General features: G+C 41.9%; 1 protein-coding gene across 1 annotated transcript in view; it reads right to left on the reverse strand.

Moving 5' to 3' along the window:
* The window catches only part of LOC309568625 (uncharacterized protein), a 92,639-nt gene that overhangs the window by 25,959 nt on the left and 48,676 nt on the right, over window positions 1-18,004 (reverse strand). Inside the window, exons 4-5 of the mRNA XM_082274347.1 lie at window positions 7,948-8,093; window positions 5,691-5,867 (exon numbers count right to left, since the gene is read on the reverse strand). Coding sequence (XP_082130473.1) covers window positions 5,691-5,867; window positions 7,948-8,093 — 323 coding nt within the window. The remainder of the gene's footprint in view (window positions 1-5,690; window positions 5,868-7,947; window positions 8,094-18,004) is intronic.

Consider the following 18,004-nt stretch of genomic DNA (forward strand, 5'->3'; position numbering starts at 1 on the left):
GGAGGGCTTTGTTCTGCTTTAGGCTCCGTTCACATGTCAGCGTATGGATCGCGGCGCGATTCCGCCCGTGATCCGGAGATTATTGCAAATCGCGGGACGCCTGTGCGTTGCCCGTGATTTGCAATAGCCCCCCAAACGCTGAGCGATGTTGCCGCGATTTCCGCCTGCAGAATCGCGGTAACATCGCGCAAAAAAAATCGCGGGACGCATTACGCCCAAAAAAGTACAAGAGCTTCTTTGGAGCGTATTGCGTCCCGTGATTTTTTTTGCGCGATGTTACCGCGATTCGGCAGGCGGAAATTGCGGCAACAACGCTCAGCGTTTGGGGGGCTATTGCAAATCACGGGCAACGCACAGGCGTCCCGCGATTTGCAATAATCTCCGGATCGCGGGCGGGATCGCGGGCGGAATTGCGGCGATTCTGCCCGCGATCCAAACGCTGACATGTGAATGCAGCCTTAAAGCGGAAATTAATTAAAAAAAGAACTCTGAGAATTTTTTTTTCCATGCAGTAAAGCTGTGTCTGCTTGTTTATGTCTAGGGGCGAGGACAGCAGAGATATACTTACCTTATCTGCCGATCCTTTGAGACCGGTCCCTGCCACTCCTGCCCCCCCCCCCCCCCCCCCCAAGCTAGTGGTTTTGTGCGCAGACTCCTGATGTCATCACATCCATAGACCGGCTCTGAAAAGGAGGATGGCAGGACCAGTCCACCACTGGATGTAGGGGAGTGCTGTTTTCCAGAGGATCGAAGAATCGGGTAAGTATAGGCTTTCTGTGTGCCCCTGGACAAAATCAATGGTTAACCCATGCAGTGAGGGTCCAGAGTTCAGATTTCCAGGTATTTGCATTTTTTTACATAGTTGCATTAGCTGACTTTGACCAATGTAACTATGTACAGTATATACCAGTGATGGCAAACCTTGGCACCCCAGATGTTTTGGAACTACGTTTCCCATGATGCTCATGCACTCTGCAGTGTAGTTGAGCATTATGGGAAATGTAGTTCCAAAACATCTGGGGTGCCAAGGTTTCCCATCACTGGTATATACTATACATGTGGAAGCTGAAAACCACTGTAGTAGACATTGCTCCAATAGCTTTGGGATCTCAGGCCCTGCTGCACTGTGAACACTGCTTGGCACATGCGCCATCAAGAGATAACTTTACATTTTCTCAATGAATGCAAAGTGTTCTCTGATTGGATGAGTTGAGAGGTGGGGCAACGAGGCAGCTACTCGGCACAGGACCTGGAAGCTTGGGTAAGATCACTAGAGTAGCTGGACCAATGTAACTATGTAAAAAATGCCATACCTAAAATTCTAATTTAAAGCGTAAGTCCACTTTTGTGGAGAAAAAAACATTCCCCTCTGGGTGATCTCTGTACATTGCAAGGATTTCAACAAACTTTGTTGCAGATTCCTACCTTTTGGTATTCTGAAGAAATCATTGTTTGTTCCTCTGTGCCGAGTGGGTCAACTGGGAGTGGTTTCATAATTATCTATCAGTTGTGGCAGCTGCAGGGCTCTAATGAGGAAATTTGCTGGGCCTGCATCCCTTTAGACGTGTTTCTATTGGACGTATCACACCAAAAATTACGTTTTTGTTGCAGGGGATGCCAGAAATCTGACTTGTATCTTAGGCAGACTTCTGGGAAAATTGGTGAGCCAATCACACAAGCAGGAAATTATGTTTCTGGGGTGTGGTCAGTATACATTCTGTGTACAAAACAGCTCTAGGTAGCCATATTGCATTGCATTTCCAGAACATTACAACAGCTGCAGATTGAAAAGGAAATGTCATTTTTAATAACAGTCAATTACATTATGATTTGTGTCGCACTTGTATACGCTATATTGGTTTTTCTTTATTTGTTGATTTTTTCCCCACGAAAGTGGAGTTACCCTTTAAATAAAATAAAACTAAAGCATTGCTAGGAAGAAGTCTATTATTGCAGAAGATTGCCAAGCATGCTGAATCCAAAAGAATAATACTAGACAACAATGTTGGCAATAGCAAGAGAACTTGCTGACATCACATTGCTGAATAGGAGGTGAGAAAAGTGAACTTTAATTCTGCTTTAGGCACATTTACTTACAGCAAACAGAAGTCAGCACTGCAGTGAAGTCATTTCAAGTTCAACTCCAGCAAATCGAGGATAGTTAGAACCTATGTTGGGGTTTTACTATTGTCCCTGTCACACTAAAGATAAAGTTCCATGGTGCTGTTCTGAGTCAGAAGAACAGGAAATTATGGAAAATGTATTCCTGAAACCCCACAATTAGGACACAGACAATGACGACTACCTTTTTTAAGGCACAGCAGGGAAGGGTTGGAGTCAATGACAGCATTCTGTTGCTGTTTGCGATTTTCTATCCAGGCAATTTCTCTGCAGTATCCAAATCCCAAAAGTGGGCTTTAATGGGGATTCCCAGGACAAATAGGATTTTTGTACTCCCCAAATATTTTTCTTTTCTTAGAGTCTATTGAGGGGAACACAATGTCTTCCAACTTTGGGTGTTTGGCTGTTACTTTGGATTTTTGGACACTGGCAAATAAAATGTAGGGCAGCAGACCATAACCTCTCCTACCAGCATGCTTAAACTGTTATTAAACCCACAACAGTAAAATCAGTCTGTATATGCAGTAGGGATCGACCGATATATCGAGGGCCCGATACGCACTTTACACGATATATATCAGAATCGGCTCGGAGGTTACTGATATTGCCGATATTTCAGAAAGTGCTTGTACTGGAGTGATGCCTGCAGCTAGAGGCATCACCCTGGTACCGGTGTCCATAGCCGACGGTCGGCTGTCTTGTAATGACAACCAATGCCGCTGAGAAGCCGCTCGGCCATCATTACAAGGAGCGGGAGGAGACATCCCCCCTCCCGTCGCCTTCCGCGGCTCACCCGGGTCTTCCTTTTCCACCGGGAGACCCAGGCAACCAGCCTGCACGGCCGCCGAAGACTCGATCAAAGCCTCATTTGGCTCTAATCGGGTCTCCATGCAAAAACCCGGAAGTGATGTCATGACATAATTTCCGGGTACTCGGCGCCAGATTAAAAAAAATGACAGCATTCAAAACAGCCAAACTTGGCGTTTTGAATGCTGTTAAGTGCAGAGGACGGGTTTGGGGTCTTTTAGACCCCCAGATCCCTCCACAAGAGTACCTTTCAAAAAAAAAAAATGTTTTAAATGTACGAAAATATCGGCCCATACGAGATGACCAAAATATCGGTATCGGCAATAAAAAAACGACATCGGTCGATCCCTAATATGCAGTAAAGCATGCTAGGTATACTCACTGTGGAACCTAAGGGGTTAATACTTTGCATTGTGTATGAAGGCTGTTTGATCCTGTCTTCTCTGATCCTCCTCTTCTTCCACTGTCTCTAAAAAATAACCTGATGATATTTATAGAGCCAGGGGACGGGATGTACATGCTTAGTTTGGGGTGCATTGCTAGAACGATTTTTTTTTTTCTTGGGAGAGTGCATGTGATCAGCACAGGGCCAATCAGCACTGTCCAGACAGAGGATCAGGGGATAATAAAAACTCCTCCTACAAGCTTTACTAGGAACTGATACAAGTCACAAGGCTGCTATATACTGCTGATGAGAAAAGGTATTTAGCAGTTTATATTTACTAAAAATACTGTTTACTGTGGGAGACCAGATGTAGTAAATGTAGATTCTGGGTTTAGTAACACTAAGTTTTGCAACAAGCAGCACAAACAGCATGATCATAAACACAGAGGCATAGGATTTGTGTCCTCCCAGTGGACCTTAAGAAAATGATTTTATGGTCAGTATAAAAATTCTACTTTTTTTCCTCGTTCACTGAGGGTCAGAGGACATGTTAACCTTTGGAACGGCCCAAGGAAAAATAAAAAACAGAACCGAGGATTGCTCGCATCAGCAAAGGCCTGAACATCCACCTGATAGGACTTGTAGAACATGTAAAAAGAAAACCAGGAGGCAACCTTGCAAATCTGGGTAACCATAGTTTGAAGTTGAAAAGCCCAAGAAGCATTCACAAACCTAGTGCAATGTGCCTTATGGGTAATTCATTACCCCTGTTCTAGGTCATAGCAAAGGAAGAAGGCAGAATAACCCAAAAAAGTTAATACTTCAATGGACCAAAAACAGTTTGGAAATTCTCTGCTTGTTCAACTCCAAACTAAAAGGTAAAACTATCTGCAAGGTGCAATAACTGACACTAACCACCCAGATTTCAGTAATTTCATAAAGAATAAATACTGATTGTTTGCTATCAAATGCCACGCTTTTTCTCTTTAATAAGACTGAAGGTTTGTAAGCAAACCTGGGGCAATTAGTGTGCAAGAGAACTGAAGAATGAACACATGACAAAATCATTTTTTCAGGACATATAGATGAGAGGAATATAACATCTTTAATACAAGGGATGGGCTCCTTATGTTACTGGAAAAAAAACTGGTTTGGTGATGGTTTAGGGACACTGAACATTCTGTATTGTAAACAAAAGTTCCTTATGAGAGAGTGAGAAAGATACATAGAATAATATTAAGCAAGTGATATGACTGCTGTTGCCCTCCAGATATGAGACAACGCTTGCCTGATTCAGAAGTTTTCAGCCCGGGATATCATGTTTATGGGTCTGGAAGACACTCTCTGGCCAATCACTCTAAGAACATTGATCAAACAGATAAGAAAACCTAATCCAAATGTTATGGTTTCAACCAAAGATAAAGGGTGGTAGTATTGACTTCATCACAAGTTCTGTCAGATCATGCTTGCCAACTTAGAGTGGACTGTTTTTTTTTTACCCCTGTATCACCCTTTAAGTAAACTTGTGGCCAGGCTAGGAACATTTTAAAACACTTTAAGGCCTCCTGCTCACTCCTCATTATACAAATACCACTTTTTTGGAGGGGGTTAGGGGGTAGACTGGGTACCTGGTTTTGACTAGGCGATCCAAGCAGAAGTTCTCCTCCCAGTCCCAGAAGACTGCGGGGCCATTCACAATGCGCAGTCAATTATGAAGCAGCCGGCTAGAGACTGGGAAACATCTCCACGTGGGGATAAGCAGCCATCACTAGTCTAACAGATTTATATTTGGACTTCTAAACGATTGGGTGATTGCGCCACATGCTTTTTAGTGTGTTCCATTCCCCCAAGCTTTTTTTCATTCCTGATCTGTTTTTAGTCTTATATTGCCCTGTGTCACTGTATCCTATCTGTGATTGACCCCCTGCATGGGTATAGGCACTGGGGGGGGGGGCACTCTTGCAAGTTGGGGTTCCCCCCCGGCTGTCTGGGATTGTGCAGGCTCTTTGTCTTTGGTCCTTGTACTGTAGCACTTCAATACCTCCTGAAGAAGCCAATGTGGCGAAACATGTAGAAGACAAAAGTGCGCTTGGGACTCAGTATAATGTAAAAATGTACTGTCCAGTTGTATACATGCACATTATTGTTGTTTACTGTTTTTAAAGATTTGTATAAAATAAAATATATATGTTTTTATACTTACCTTTTTTGGTGGACTTAAATGACACCTGCAAAATCTTATCTTATCCTTGTCAAAACGAATTTACTTATAGTGATGTGGTGCAGTTTCATGATGCCTCCAACCATACAGTTACTATTACAAATGAGTGTGGACTTATGTCACTCTGGTGGGAATTATAGATTACAAACTACATACCTGTGCTTGTAGGTCAAAGGTCAGCAGTGAGAAGCAGAGGTTCAGCATGTTGTATTGCACCTGCAGACTCTCCAGTGCACCCCCTACCCGGAATGCCATCATATTCTGTCCTAGCACCAGGCCCAGAGCACAGACCACATGGAACAGACCGACAAGGAGGATTACGATAAATCGCGGCTGGATGGTGGAAAAAACATCAAACATAAAACTATTACAGAGTAACCACATGAGAAGGGAAATAAAATAACAATGTTTTGTCTTAATGGCAGAAGCCATTCCTCAACCTTTACATAAGCATTAGAGCACAAGCATGCTGCGACTGTAAATATATGTGTGTAAATAAATCCACTCAGGAGATTCCCCTCAAAAAATGAATTTCCATAAAAAAATAAACAGTTTGAGGTTTCCTTTTATCTGGAAGGAACCATCTAAGATCCACTAGTCTGTCTGAGACTTTGATTCATTTTGGTTATCCAATCATGTGAAAAGACCAATAGGATTCTTCCACTCATCATATATCCTTTACTTCTAGTCCATCGAGGGACACGGCAAGTCATTCATCTTCATGTTATAATGACACCTAAAGGAGACCTGGACACAGGCAAACGAAAAAACTGTAGGCCAGCACAGGATAACCCTCCCTACTATCAGATACCAAGTAGCTGATGGGAGTGAAACTCTAATTCATAGTCTCTTGAAACCACTTCTGGGAAGTGGGAACCCAAGGCAAAGCTGTTTAGGGGTTCATAAAGATCATCCGAAGAGGATTTTTATGAGGGTTTGGTGGACTCTTGAGTCTCAAAACTTGCAGATGAACTGGAAGCCAAGCTTGGGGGGTTGGCTTTATGTTACACAAGGGGAGCAAGAGATGAGCTGTCCCTGACCGTGCGTTAGGCTTTTTTGGCCAAGGATGTCCTTGTTAAAGGTATCCATAGTAGGTTCAAAACTATGTTGTCCCTTGGAGGTCATGGGGAGCAGGCGTTTTTTGTATTCCAGAGTTTAGCAAAAACAAAGTTATACTCATTTTCCAGCTTGCTAATCAATTATGGCTCAAACAGGTAGCACAGGCAGTTTCCTTGCTTCCAGTTCTCATACAAAAAAAGTAATGTCCAGCAACTATGCTAACACGACCTAAAATATGCCTATCACAAAGAAAACATGGAAGCTGCCATTGCTTACCGCTCATTCCTCCTTCTAAAAGAAAAAAAAAAATTATAGTTGGCTTTTATTCTGATGCTGACTTTAATGGTTTTAAAATCATTGAGTGGGGACACGTACGGTAAGAAGAGGAGGAATGAAAAGGAACACAACATTAGAAAGTTTATGGAAGAGAACATAGAGGGTGATTGCTACCTCGAGTTCCACTTTGAGTTAACATGGACTTTGACTGTATTGTTCATTTAAGCACGAGACTCCATCTTTCTTGCAATGTTGAAATGTGTTCCAAAACCTTCACTTAACACACAGGCACAACTTTGCTAGAAGTGCTCTCTATCTCTTCATCCCCCTCCCTTCTCAAGGTTTTAGTTTTGAAACAGTTATTAAAAACTAGCGAATAGATAAAAAAAAAAAAAGTCATAACATCTCACACCACCCCTTTTCTTATCTTCTATGTAAAATAGACCGTAATAATACATTTTGCCAGAACCGATACTTTAACCTGTTCCTGAGCACAGAATAAAGTACAGGTACGTCACTCTGCCTTTCTGGGTCTGGGGCGCACACGCCTACCGATGCCGGTCCACTTCTACTGTGGTTGGACACATCAGGAGTCACTCAGCGGGTCCGGCAAACTCAACGTCCGCCATCACCCGGTGATCGCTCAGGACACAGGCAGAATGGCGGCCTGCATGTGTAAACAAGACAGATCGCCATTCTGTGACAAGGGAAGGCTGTGATCCTGTGTTCCTACATAACATATTATTGGATATATTTTATAGCAGAAAGTAAGAAATAATGTTTTTTTTTTTTTTTTTTTCTGGAAGAGTGGTCAAACATTCCCATAGACACACTTCTAAACCTTGTGGACAGCCTTCCCAGAAGAGTTGAAGCTGATATAGCTGCAAAGGGTGGGCCGACTCAATATTGAACCCTACCGACTAAGACTGGGATGCCTTCAAAGTGCATGTTCATGTAAAGGCAGGCGTCCCAATACTTCTGGTAATATAGTGTATTCTGAACTTGTCCTGCTAAACCCACAACCATAAAAAGTTTCTAGATGAAGTTCAACGTCAAGAAACACATAGGCAAATCTCACCTGTATATCCGGCTTGGCATCTTTGGAGAGAACACTGAAGTTGATGATGGAGCGAATCATTTCCAGCAGAATGGAGACTATAAAGGCGATGAGTTCTTGGCGGTTCTCCTGTAGGATGCCCCGGGCCACATAATAGATGCAAAACACTGATAAACAGATTAAAAAATGTAAATACCTGCTCCAATATAGCGCATAACATTTTTCATACCCTTCCAGAAACAAATTTTTACTTATTTTCTTTGGTTATACTATGGTCATAGAAGGTTTGAATCCTGGTTCGAATCCTGGCCAGTTCAGAAGGAATCAGCCAAGATTCAAACCATGTATGGGCAGGCTGAATGTACCCAAGTTGATCGAATTGGGTAAAACCAGCCTGTCAGATTTTACATGCGATTATTGCTAACGGCTGTTATAGCCCCTAGCAATAATTACTGTGTTCTCCTGGCGGGTACAGCTTCCCCTGAACACAATGGCCCTGCGGAAGGGATTACCCCATCTACACTAACTGTGGTTGCAGGAAAGAAAATCGCTTCATCTATGCCCGCCTTTGATTCTGTACAAACTTCAGTATAATATCAATGTGAGAATATACGTATACTGTAAAGGCCTGCACTGGGGGACCCTGATCTTGGGTATTGTTTTTCGGAATTGATGGATATTTTATGCTTTAACTATAAAGCATTGTTTTTAGAGGAAACACAATTTTCTGATTGTTCTTTTTGTGCAATTTTATAACATTTTAGAGAAAAGTTTTTTCTTTAAAGAAGTCATGCCGATTGAGCCTAGGCTAGCCGATGCATTAGGGATCTCCTAGGCTATCCCACAGGGTCATTCATTTGTGAATCCTAGGTTGGCCCACAAAGTCATACATTTATGAACCTGTAGCTAGCCTACAGAATTAAACATTTATGGACCTCCCAAGCTAGCCCACAGAACAACATACTTACAAATCTCCTAGGCTTGCCCACAGATACTCGCACCGCAAGCATAAATTAAACTTTCTGCTGCTTTATGACACTTAAAGTGCAGCTCCACTGGGGGGTGCGGAGCGGTACCCAATTTTAAAAGGTGCCCGCTCCTACTTCCATCATCTTAGGAGATCAGAAATGGAAGTTCTTCCCCCCTCCCTCCTGAAGACTTCTGGGACACATGACATTAATGAAATTCCCCACATTCCACTCACAGACAGGTAACACTAAGACATCGAAAATACTCAACTTACTACTGGTATTTTGAATTTTTCAACTCTCGAGTTCCTAGGCACTAGTCACATGGTCCCTGCTAAATGGGAGGAGTAGTGTTCCAAAAGATATGCAGATTGGCTGGCTCTGCTTTTATTGTCACTCCCCCGAGTCCCTACAGCTGACACCATGGGGTTAATTAACGAAAACTGGAGAGTGCAAAATCTGGTGCAGCTGTGCATGGTAGCCAATCAGCTTCTAACTTCAGCTTGTTCAATTAAGCTTTGACATAAAAATCTGAATGCCAATTGGTTTCTGTGCCAGATTTTGCACTCTCCTGTTTTAGTATGGCTGGGTTCACATATATGCGAATTGCATGCGTTTTAAACCGCATCTAATTCGCATGACGCATGTGCGTTTTGGGGTCTGGTTCAGGTGCAAATTTTTACCTGAATTCGCACCTGAACCAGTGAACAGAAATGTGAACCCAGCCTAAATCAACCCCATGTGACTATTTTGTCATCTACAGATTTTTGGGCCCCATCTTTTGTCTACCAAATACAAATTAGTTTGACTCAATCGCCTAGAAATACGCAATGACATTATGTTAAGACTGATTCACTAAACACTGTCTGGACATTTCCCTTCCGAAGGCTTGGGCCAATTTTAAACTATTTAGGTCATAATATACAAATATGGTCTAGCAGAAAAAAAAAATGCAGAGCCAATCGGTTAGCTGGCATTTTTCAAAGGAAATGCTAGTTACTTTCCTTTTCCATAAGTCCCTAAGGTTGGTTATATGAGGTACAGGGTCCTCTTCAAGTCTTCTTCTAGCAGTAGATGATGCAGGACACCTTAGAGGGGTGGATCTATAATGCCCTGCCCTCACAGTATGCACTCAGTCTTCAGGGTTAAATGGCACTGGGCATCAATCAACCCAGAAAACTGAGGACATCTAGTGGCAGAAAGCAGTAGACCGTGCCAGAGAGGAGGTAATTAATGTAGATTTTGTTTTCCACCTCCAGGGGGACATCTTTTTTTAAAAAATATATATATATTTAACCCTTAGTTGGGTACCAAAATAACAATAACCCTCTTCAAGCTTTTTAACGTCTGGACATGGCACTCTTAAAATATACAGTATTTTGTTTCATTTTTCAGTAAAGCTTTAAGGCTCCATTACATAGTTACATAGTAGTTGAGGTTGAATTAAGACAATAGTCCATCAAGTTCAACCTGTGTAGGCGCGCGTGGCCGTAATCATCTCTCATACCCATTAATGTTGTGATCCTTGAGATGTACGTCCAAGAGTCTTTTGAAAGTAGCCATACTTCCCGCAGAAACTACCTCTTGTGGTAGAGAATTCCACAACCTTGTAGCCCTAACAGTAAAGAACCCCCTGCATTGCCTGAGGTTAAAACGCTTCTCCTCTAATTGCATTGTATGTCCTTGAGTCCTCATGCAATCCTTGTGACTGAATATCACCATTGAGGTATTTATAAATTGCTATCATGTCCCCTCTCATTCACACCTGAGCGTATCGTTTTCAAACGTTTTTTGGGCTTTTTTCAGGCGTTTCTTCAAGCATTTTTCAGGCGTTTTTCAGGTATTTTTAAGGCGTTTTTCAAGCATTTTTTGCAGGTGTTTGGAGGCAGCCATTAACATCTAACAAAAACGCTTGTAATCTGCCAAAAAAGACGCTTGTGTACTTTGAGCTTCAGGCGACAAAACGCTCATATGTGAACAGGGGCCATTGAAATGAACGGGATTTTGCTTGTTCGGCGTTTTGAGACTTCATAGATGAGCACTTTACAAGCTGAAAAATGCTCAGGTGTGAACAGGCATCAAGCAGAAATATACCAAGGAGTCTGTGCAAAGTACTTTGTGCAAGACATTCTCTGCAAATTACATATCAAATTTCCTAATAATAAACTTCCTGAGCTGACTCACTCGTGTCTCAACCATCATATCAGGAACAAAATATCATCTATGAGGCAATAAGTTTTATTTACACTTATTGCCCAGAGCAACTCTTCCTCAATAAACTGTTTAATTCCAGATACATAAAATCTGTTTGTTGCTTTCACCATATGCAGACAATGCCCAGACGTGCCAGGTTGATAAACAAGATGGAGATCCCCGATAAAGAGATTATACTAAATAGCAAGCATGGTACAAATTTCCATAATCTTTCTTCTATAATCCCAACAATAACAAGGGCCTACAGGAACATTCTTGTTTTAGGTGTGAATCTCTGAAAGCTGAAGTTTAGTAAAAGGTTTCTAGGGCATACAGCAATAGTCATATAGATCACCCTAGTGAAGAGTAAATGAGCAAAAAAGAGCTGGAGTTCAATACCAACCCTTCACGGTACTTTATTAGATAAGCTATCTGGAACATCCAAACCAACCCAGCAGAACGCTAACGTGTTTCAGCCAAAGCCTTATGCTGGCCATACATTATACGTAAAATTGTTCAAACTAATTTTCGAAAAACAAATACTGGGCCGTGAGAGCAAACGATCGTGCCATCATGTAATGACCGATAAATCGTTCATGGACATACCTGTAAATTAATCCATTTGTTTTTTCACATATACCTAGTGCAAACAGTTTGGACGAGAAACACATTAACCTTTCAATTTATCATTCAGCAGAAAATTTCCAAACTTGTCCTTCAGTTTATCAGCTCAAAAACATCACAACCGATTACCAATTTGTGCCCATTAACTGGCCGAAAAATGAACAAACTGTCTAAATGACTGAATTTCGGCTGATTTTTGGTATAGTGTATGGCTAGCATTAGTCATAAATCCTTACAAAGAGAGAGCCACTCAGGTGAGACAATCTTTCCCGGTGCGAGTCGGATCCGTCATCCAGAAACATTCAAAGCAAAAAGAGAGATGACCGCACTCAGGTTCTTGATAAAAACATGGAAGTGTTTTATTCTTCACCACTGGGTAACAAACTTGACAGTACATCACAAGGAACATGTAAAAGGTTGACGCATTTCACAATACTGTAGATCGCTTACCCATAACCACACACCATGTGGTTATGTGTAAGCGATCTAGAGTATCATGAAACGTGTCAACCTTTTCCAAAACATCTGGGCTGCCAAGGTTTGCCATCGCTGCTCTATACAATCGCTTAGAACTTATATCCCCACAATCTAGATTAGTCCAGAAGGTATGTAGGGCCCAATCGGGGTAAAAAAAAACACCACCCATCAGTGCCACCTATTAGTGCCCATGAGTGCCGCCTATTAGTGCCCATCAGTGCCGCCTATTAGTGCCATTCAGCGCCACCTACCAGTGCCCTTCAGTGCCACCTTATCAGTGCTCAACATTGTCGCCTATCAGTGCAGCCTACTAGTGCCTATCAGGGCCCATCAGTGCCGCCTCATCAGCGCACATCAATGAAGGAGAAAAATTACCTGTTTGCAAAATTTTATAACAAACAGTGTTTTGTTTGTTTTTTCAAAATTTTCGGTCTTTTTTTGTTTGTCCATCAAAAAATAAAAAACTCAGTAGTGATTAAATACCACCAAAAGAAAGCTCAATTTGTTTTGAAAAAATGATAAAAATTTAATTTGGGTACAGTGTTGCATGACTGTGCAATTGTCATTCAAAGTGCGACAGAATGGGGGTTTAAGTGCCCTGTAGGCATGTGTAAAAAAAAAAACAAATGTTCTTAATTGAAAAAAATTTAAGCTACACCTAAGCACATAAAATCCTCCTCCCCCACCTCCCACATATATACATGTACAAAGATAAACACATGTGCCAACTTACTCCTGAAAACGACGATTGTGATACATGTTACAGATAAGCGCGCGTGCCGGAATGAGAGCAAAAATTCTAGCACAAGACCTCCTTCGTAACGATAAACTGATGCCCCCTATAGGTCATCAGTTTTAAAGTGTTGCCTATGGAAATTATAGGGTACTGACATGTTTAGGGTATGACATGTTTGATAGATATTTACTCGGTGCAACCTCAGCTGTTATGTTATCAAAAAATGTGGGTATTATATTCTGTTTTTGTGCCCCCTAAAATTAACTTTTAATGTGTTTTTTTTTTTTTTGCGGTAATCATGCGACATAAAAAATTGGAACTATCACTATTCTCTTTTTTTTTTTCAATTTTCAGGTTTAAAATTATTTTTTAAACGTGTGGAAAAAACCGAAAAACCGCTCCGGCTGTGAAAGGATTAAAAGGAGAAGTTCACCCTTGGGAACATGTTACAAATCCGTAACATAACAACCGTAAGATTTATTAAGTTTAAAAAAAAAAAAAAAAAACTGGCTCCCAACTTTTTTAGCTGGCTCCAAGAATGAAAGTAACTTTGCCAAGCTGTTTTAACCGATAAGGATTGACTTTTGTAGAACCAGAGAATAGAGAAAGGGGGGTATTGGGACTTTACATGAGGCATGCAACCAGTTAATAAGCTATATGTAAACCTCATGTGTCTGTACATATACATACAACGGTACCCCAATATAGTATAGCTATATGTAAACCTCATGTGTCTGTACATATACATACAACGGTACCCCAATATAGTATAGCTATATGTAAACCTCATTTGTCTGTACATATACATACAACGGTACCCCAATATAGTATAGCTATATGTACACCTCATGTGTCTATACATATACATACAATGGTACCCCAATATAGTAATATAGTGATATAGTATAGCTATATGTACTCCTCATGTGTCTATACATAAAATGGTACACCAAAACATATATGTAGGTAGATAAAGCAAGTTTTTTTTTTTTTTTGAATAATGTCTAGAACACATGGTAGAAAGATATAAATGCAGGTAGTATCTCATCAAAAATGTAGTATACATGAATCATTATTGATCCATATGCCCAATAGGTACAGCAATGTCATTAAACATTAAAATAAGGTAGTAAGTAGCGATTAGAATAGTTCTGTACAACCAGGGTGCCCATACATGGATTGAAATTTGACCAGTCCCTGCTGAACCAGATAAATTTTGATCCCTGTATGGCCGCCTTAACCCCACCTTTAATTTGACACAATACAAAGTTACGCCATTTTGGCGGAGATAGGGCTCTTTCACACGGGCGATCAGTTTCTTTTGCCCGATCAGGTCCTTTTTTTTTTTTTTGAAACGGACATGGATGACACTTGTGTCATCCAGTCCGTCTGTCCGTTTTTCATCCCATCCGTTTGCAGATGAAAAACGGACATAATGTATCTCTATGTAAATACAGATGTCAGCAGATGACACCGCTGACATCCGTTTTTGCGCCCGTTCCGTTTTTTGAACGGAAGAAAAAATAGGTTTCTCTTCCGTTCCAAAAAACTGAACTGAACGGAAAGGCCGATAAACGGATGTCAGAGGATGATCATCCGCTGACATCCGTATTTACATAGAGATACATTATGTCCGTTTTTCATCCGCAAACGGATGGGATGAAAAACGGACATACGGAACGCCCGTGTGAAAGAGCCCATAGTTGTATTGGGGAGGTATGGGTGAGTTGCATGTATGTTTTTATTCTCCCATGTAGGATTTCCTCAGTAATCTAGAAATGTGACACAGTCCTGTTTACTTCGAAAAGAGGAAACATTTGAAGGCGTATTCGTGTCGAAGCAGAGATGATGCAAAAACCACAAATGTGTAAGTTACTTTGGTACAAAAGCCAACTAAGGAAATGTCTTTCCTAATGTATCCTGTCATAACTCTGCAGCTGAAAGTACACACGCAGGGATTCATTTTACATGCATTTCTATATATTTTCCACACATTCTGTATGCATTTGTACTCCGCCGCTTCTGCAATTTCCTATTCTATCACTTCCTTAGCCCATAACACACCCAAAGTTACGTCTCCATCCAATTACAAGCAGTTTAAAACTGATCTCTAGGCAAACCGCTAAATACACCGATGAATCCCGTATATGGGAACTGTTTTACCTGACAAAGGATTTGTATTTCTGCCCATCCAGTTCTGTGATTTATACAGCTCTGCCACATTGCAAGGCCATGTCTGGCATGGCAGATGACCTGATTTTACTCTGCTGCAGTTAACCACCTTCCTACCGGGCACTTTTACCCCCCTCCTGCCCAGGCCAATTTTCAGCTTTCAGCGCTGTCACACTTTGAATGACAATTGCGCGGTCATGCTACACTGTACCCAAATTACATTTTTATCATTTTTTTTCACACAAATAGAGCTTTCTTTCGGAGGTATTTAATCACCACTGGAGTTTTTCTTTTTTTTTGCTAAACAGACAAAAAACAGTCAGGGACTTGTGTCATGTACTGCATGGTCCAATAAAGCTGGTTTTACCAAGTGCCATAACTGGTGTGCGACCCCCTGCTTTACTCTTGGGTACATATAAAGGAATTTTCCAAAGCTTAAAATATAGTGAGCAATTACGTAGGTAGCTTGGATGAGGACAGAGGCCTGAGGACGCACTATCGGGCAAAACGCATCGGGTGGAGCTTGCGGAGTGATATCATGCCGCCACATCAATGTTCCGAGTGGCGGCGATCGATGCAAGTGTCAGCAGCTCAGTTTTCTATGCTTTTAATGGAGGTGTCTGGATTGGTTTGCTCTTGCTGCTGTTCCTTGAAATGACTACACTATATGGCGCTGTTTAATGCCCACGGTATATACTGAGCACTGCCCCCTGGAGGATGGAAATAAGATGTTCTGAGTTTTCCTCAGATTCATGTCTGCATTTACCATCATCATTTAAAGCGGAGTTCCGGCCTCAAAATCGAAAAAATTGATTTTGGGCCATCCGCTTGCTGAGGGTCACCTGAAAAAGAAATGGATTCTCCTGTTTTTGTTTTTTTTTTTTTGTTCACTTACCTTGTTATAGAAGAAAATATACTCGCCTTCCTTCCACTTCCTCTCTCTGCAGCCGCGGCCCGCGCCATCACATCCAGCTTGTGATGACTGAACGTCATCCCTCCCAGGAATCAATGCGCCTGCACCGGCCCCACTCATCATTTCCTGTGGAGGCGCGGGGCATTCCCTGCTAAACAGCTTCTGGGCATGCCCAGAAGCTGTGCAGGGATGCCGCGCCTGCACCAGAAGTGATGAGCGGGGCCGGTGCAGGGCATTCTGGGACTCCTATGTCACCGAAGAGGACGCGCTGGCTTCAGCTGCCCACACCTGAGATGGCAGTGCTGAAGAAGAAATTTTCAAAGTAAGTATTTCTTCTTGCAGGTAAGTGCGAACCGGGACAGTTCAGAGGCTATCCATTGTGGAATGTACTAGCCCTGACTGTCCCGGGGGGTATTTTTATCTAAATTTTACCCCCGAGGCCGGAACTCCACTTTAAGCTACTTTTTCTTGCACATTCACCGGGCAGCAATATTAGTGGTGAGTGTGCATTGCATGCATAGTCTGGGTAAAAAAAAAGACACAAGTTCAACCAATAAAAGGAAAAAAAAAAATTATTATATATATATATACACATACACACACATTATATATATATATATATATATATATATATATATATATATATATATATATATATCATACAATCCTATATACAGAATCCGACACCCACAATTGATTCAGAGGAAGGCAAAAAAAAAAAAAAACAGCAAAGCATGATCCAATTTGTTCCAGCAGGGGAAAAATGTATTCCTGATCCCCCAAGAGGCAAATGTTATTATCCAGTTATATTATGTACATTAAGGAAAGAATCCAGGCCTTTTTTAAAGCAATCTACTGAGCTGGCCAGAATCAGCTCAGTAGGGAGTCTATTCTACTTTTTTCACAGCTCTTACTGTGAAGAAACCTTTCCGTATTTGGAGATTAAATCTCTTTTGGCAAGCAGGTGAAAGCAGGTGTAGAGCACTGTCTTGCACAGTGTGGCATTAAATTCATGCGGTTATCTCTTGAATTGACAGTTTTTTGCAGTATTACACTATATGTTTTCTTCCTAAATTCCATTTCATAAGAAAACACTTGGATCATGTGACTGGTTTGAACTAGTGATCGACCGATATCGTTTTTGCATTGCCGATACCGATATTTTGGTCATCGCGTATCGGTATCGGCCGATATGGGCCAATATTTTCGTCCATTTAAAAATGTTATTTTTTTTTTTTTTATAATTGACAGGTACTCTTGTGGAGTACCCCAAAACTCCCCAAACTCCTCCTCTGCACTTAAAAGCATTCAACATGCCAAGTTTGGCTGTTTTGAATGCTGTCATTATTTTTAATCTGGAGCCAGTACCTGGAAGTTTTTGCATGGAGACCCGATCAGAGCCGAATGCGGCTTTGATCGGGTCTTTGGCGGCCGTGCAGGCTGGTTGCCCAGGTCTCCCGGTGGGATGGGAGACCCCGGCGAGCTGCGAAATATGACGAAAGGGGGCGTTTCCTCCTGCTTCTTGTAATGACAGCCGAGCGGCTTCTCAACCGCATCGGTTGTCATTACAAGACAGCCGACCGCCAGCTATGGACGCCAGAAACAGAGTGATGCCTCTAGCTGCAGGCATCACTCCAGTACAGCACTTTCCTGGAATATCGGCAATATCGGTAACCTCCGGGGCTGATTCCGATATATCGGGGAAAGTGCATATCGACCCTCGATATATCGGTCGAGTCCTAGTTTGAACTGGCAGAAGTTGTTTCCAGCGTTAAAGAACCATATGCCTTTATGCTGCACTGAAAGCGGGGAAGCTCCCTTTGTTTCTATCTTCCAGTGCCACATTTGGCACTTTTTGGGGGAAGCGGGTACCTGGTTTTGACAGCTATCTGCTCCCACTTCCTGGTAAGAACGCCGCACGGTGATCTACATAATTTCTGGCCCCTCCTCCTTCCCCCCAGCTGCCTTCTGGGACACACCATTCAGAAAGCGCAG

Source organism: Pelophylax lessonae (genome assembly GCF_965119305.1).
Source record: "Pelophylax lessonae genome assembly, chromosome: 12".
NCBI lineage: Eukaryota > Metazoa > Chordata > Amphibia > Anura > Ranidae > Pelophylax > Pelophylax lessonae.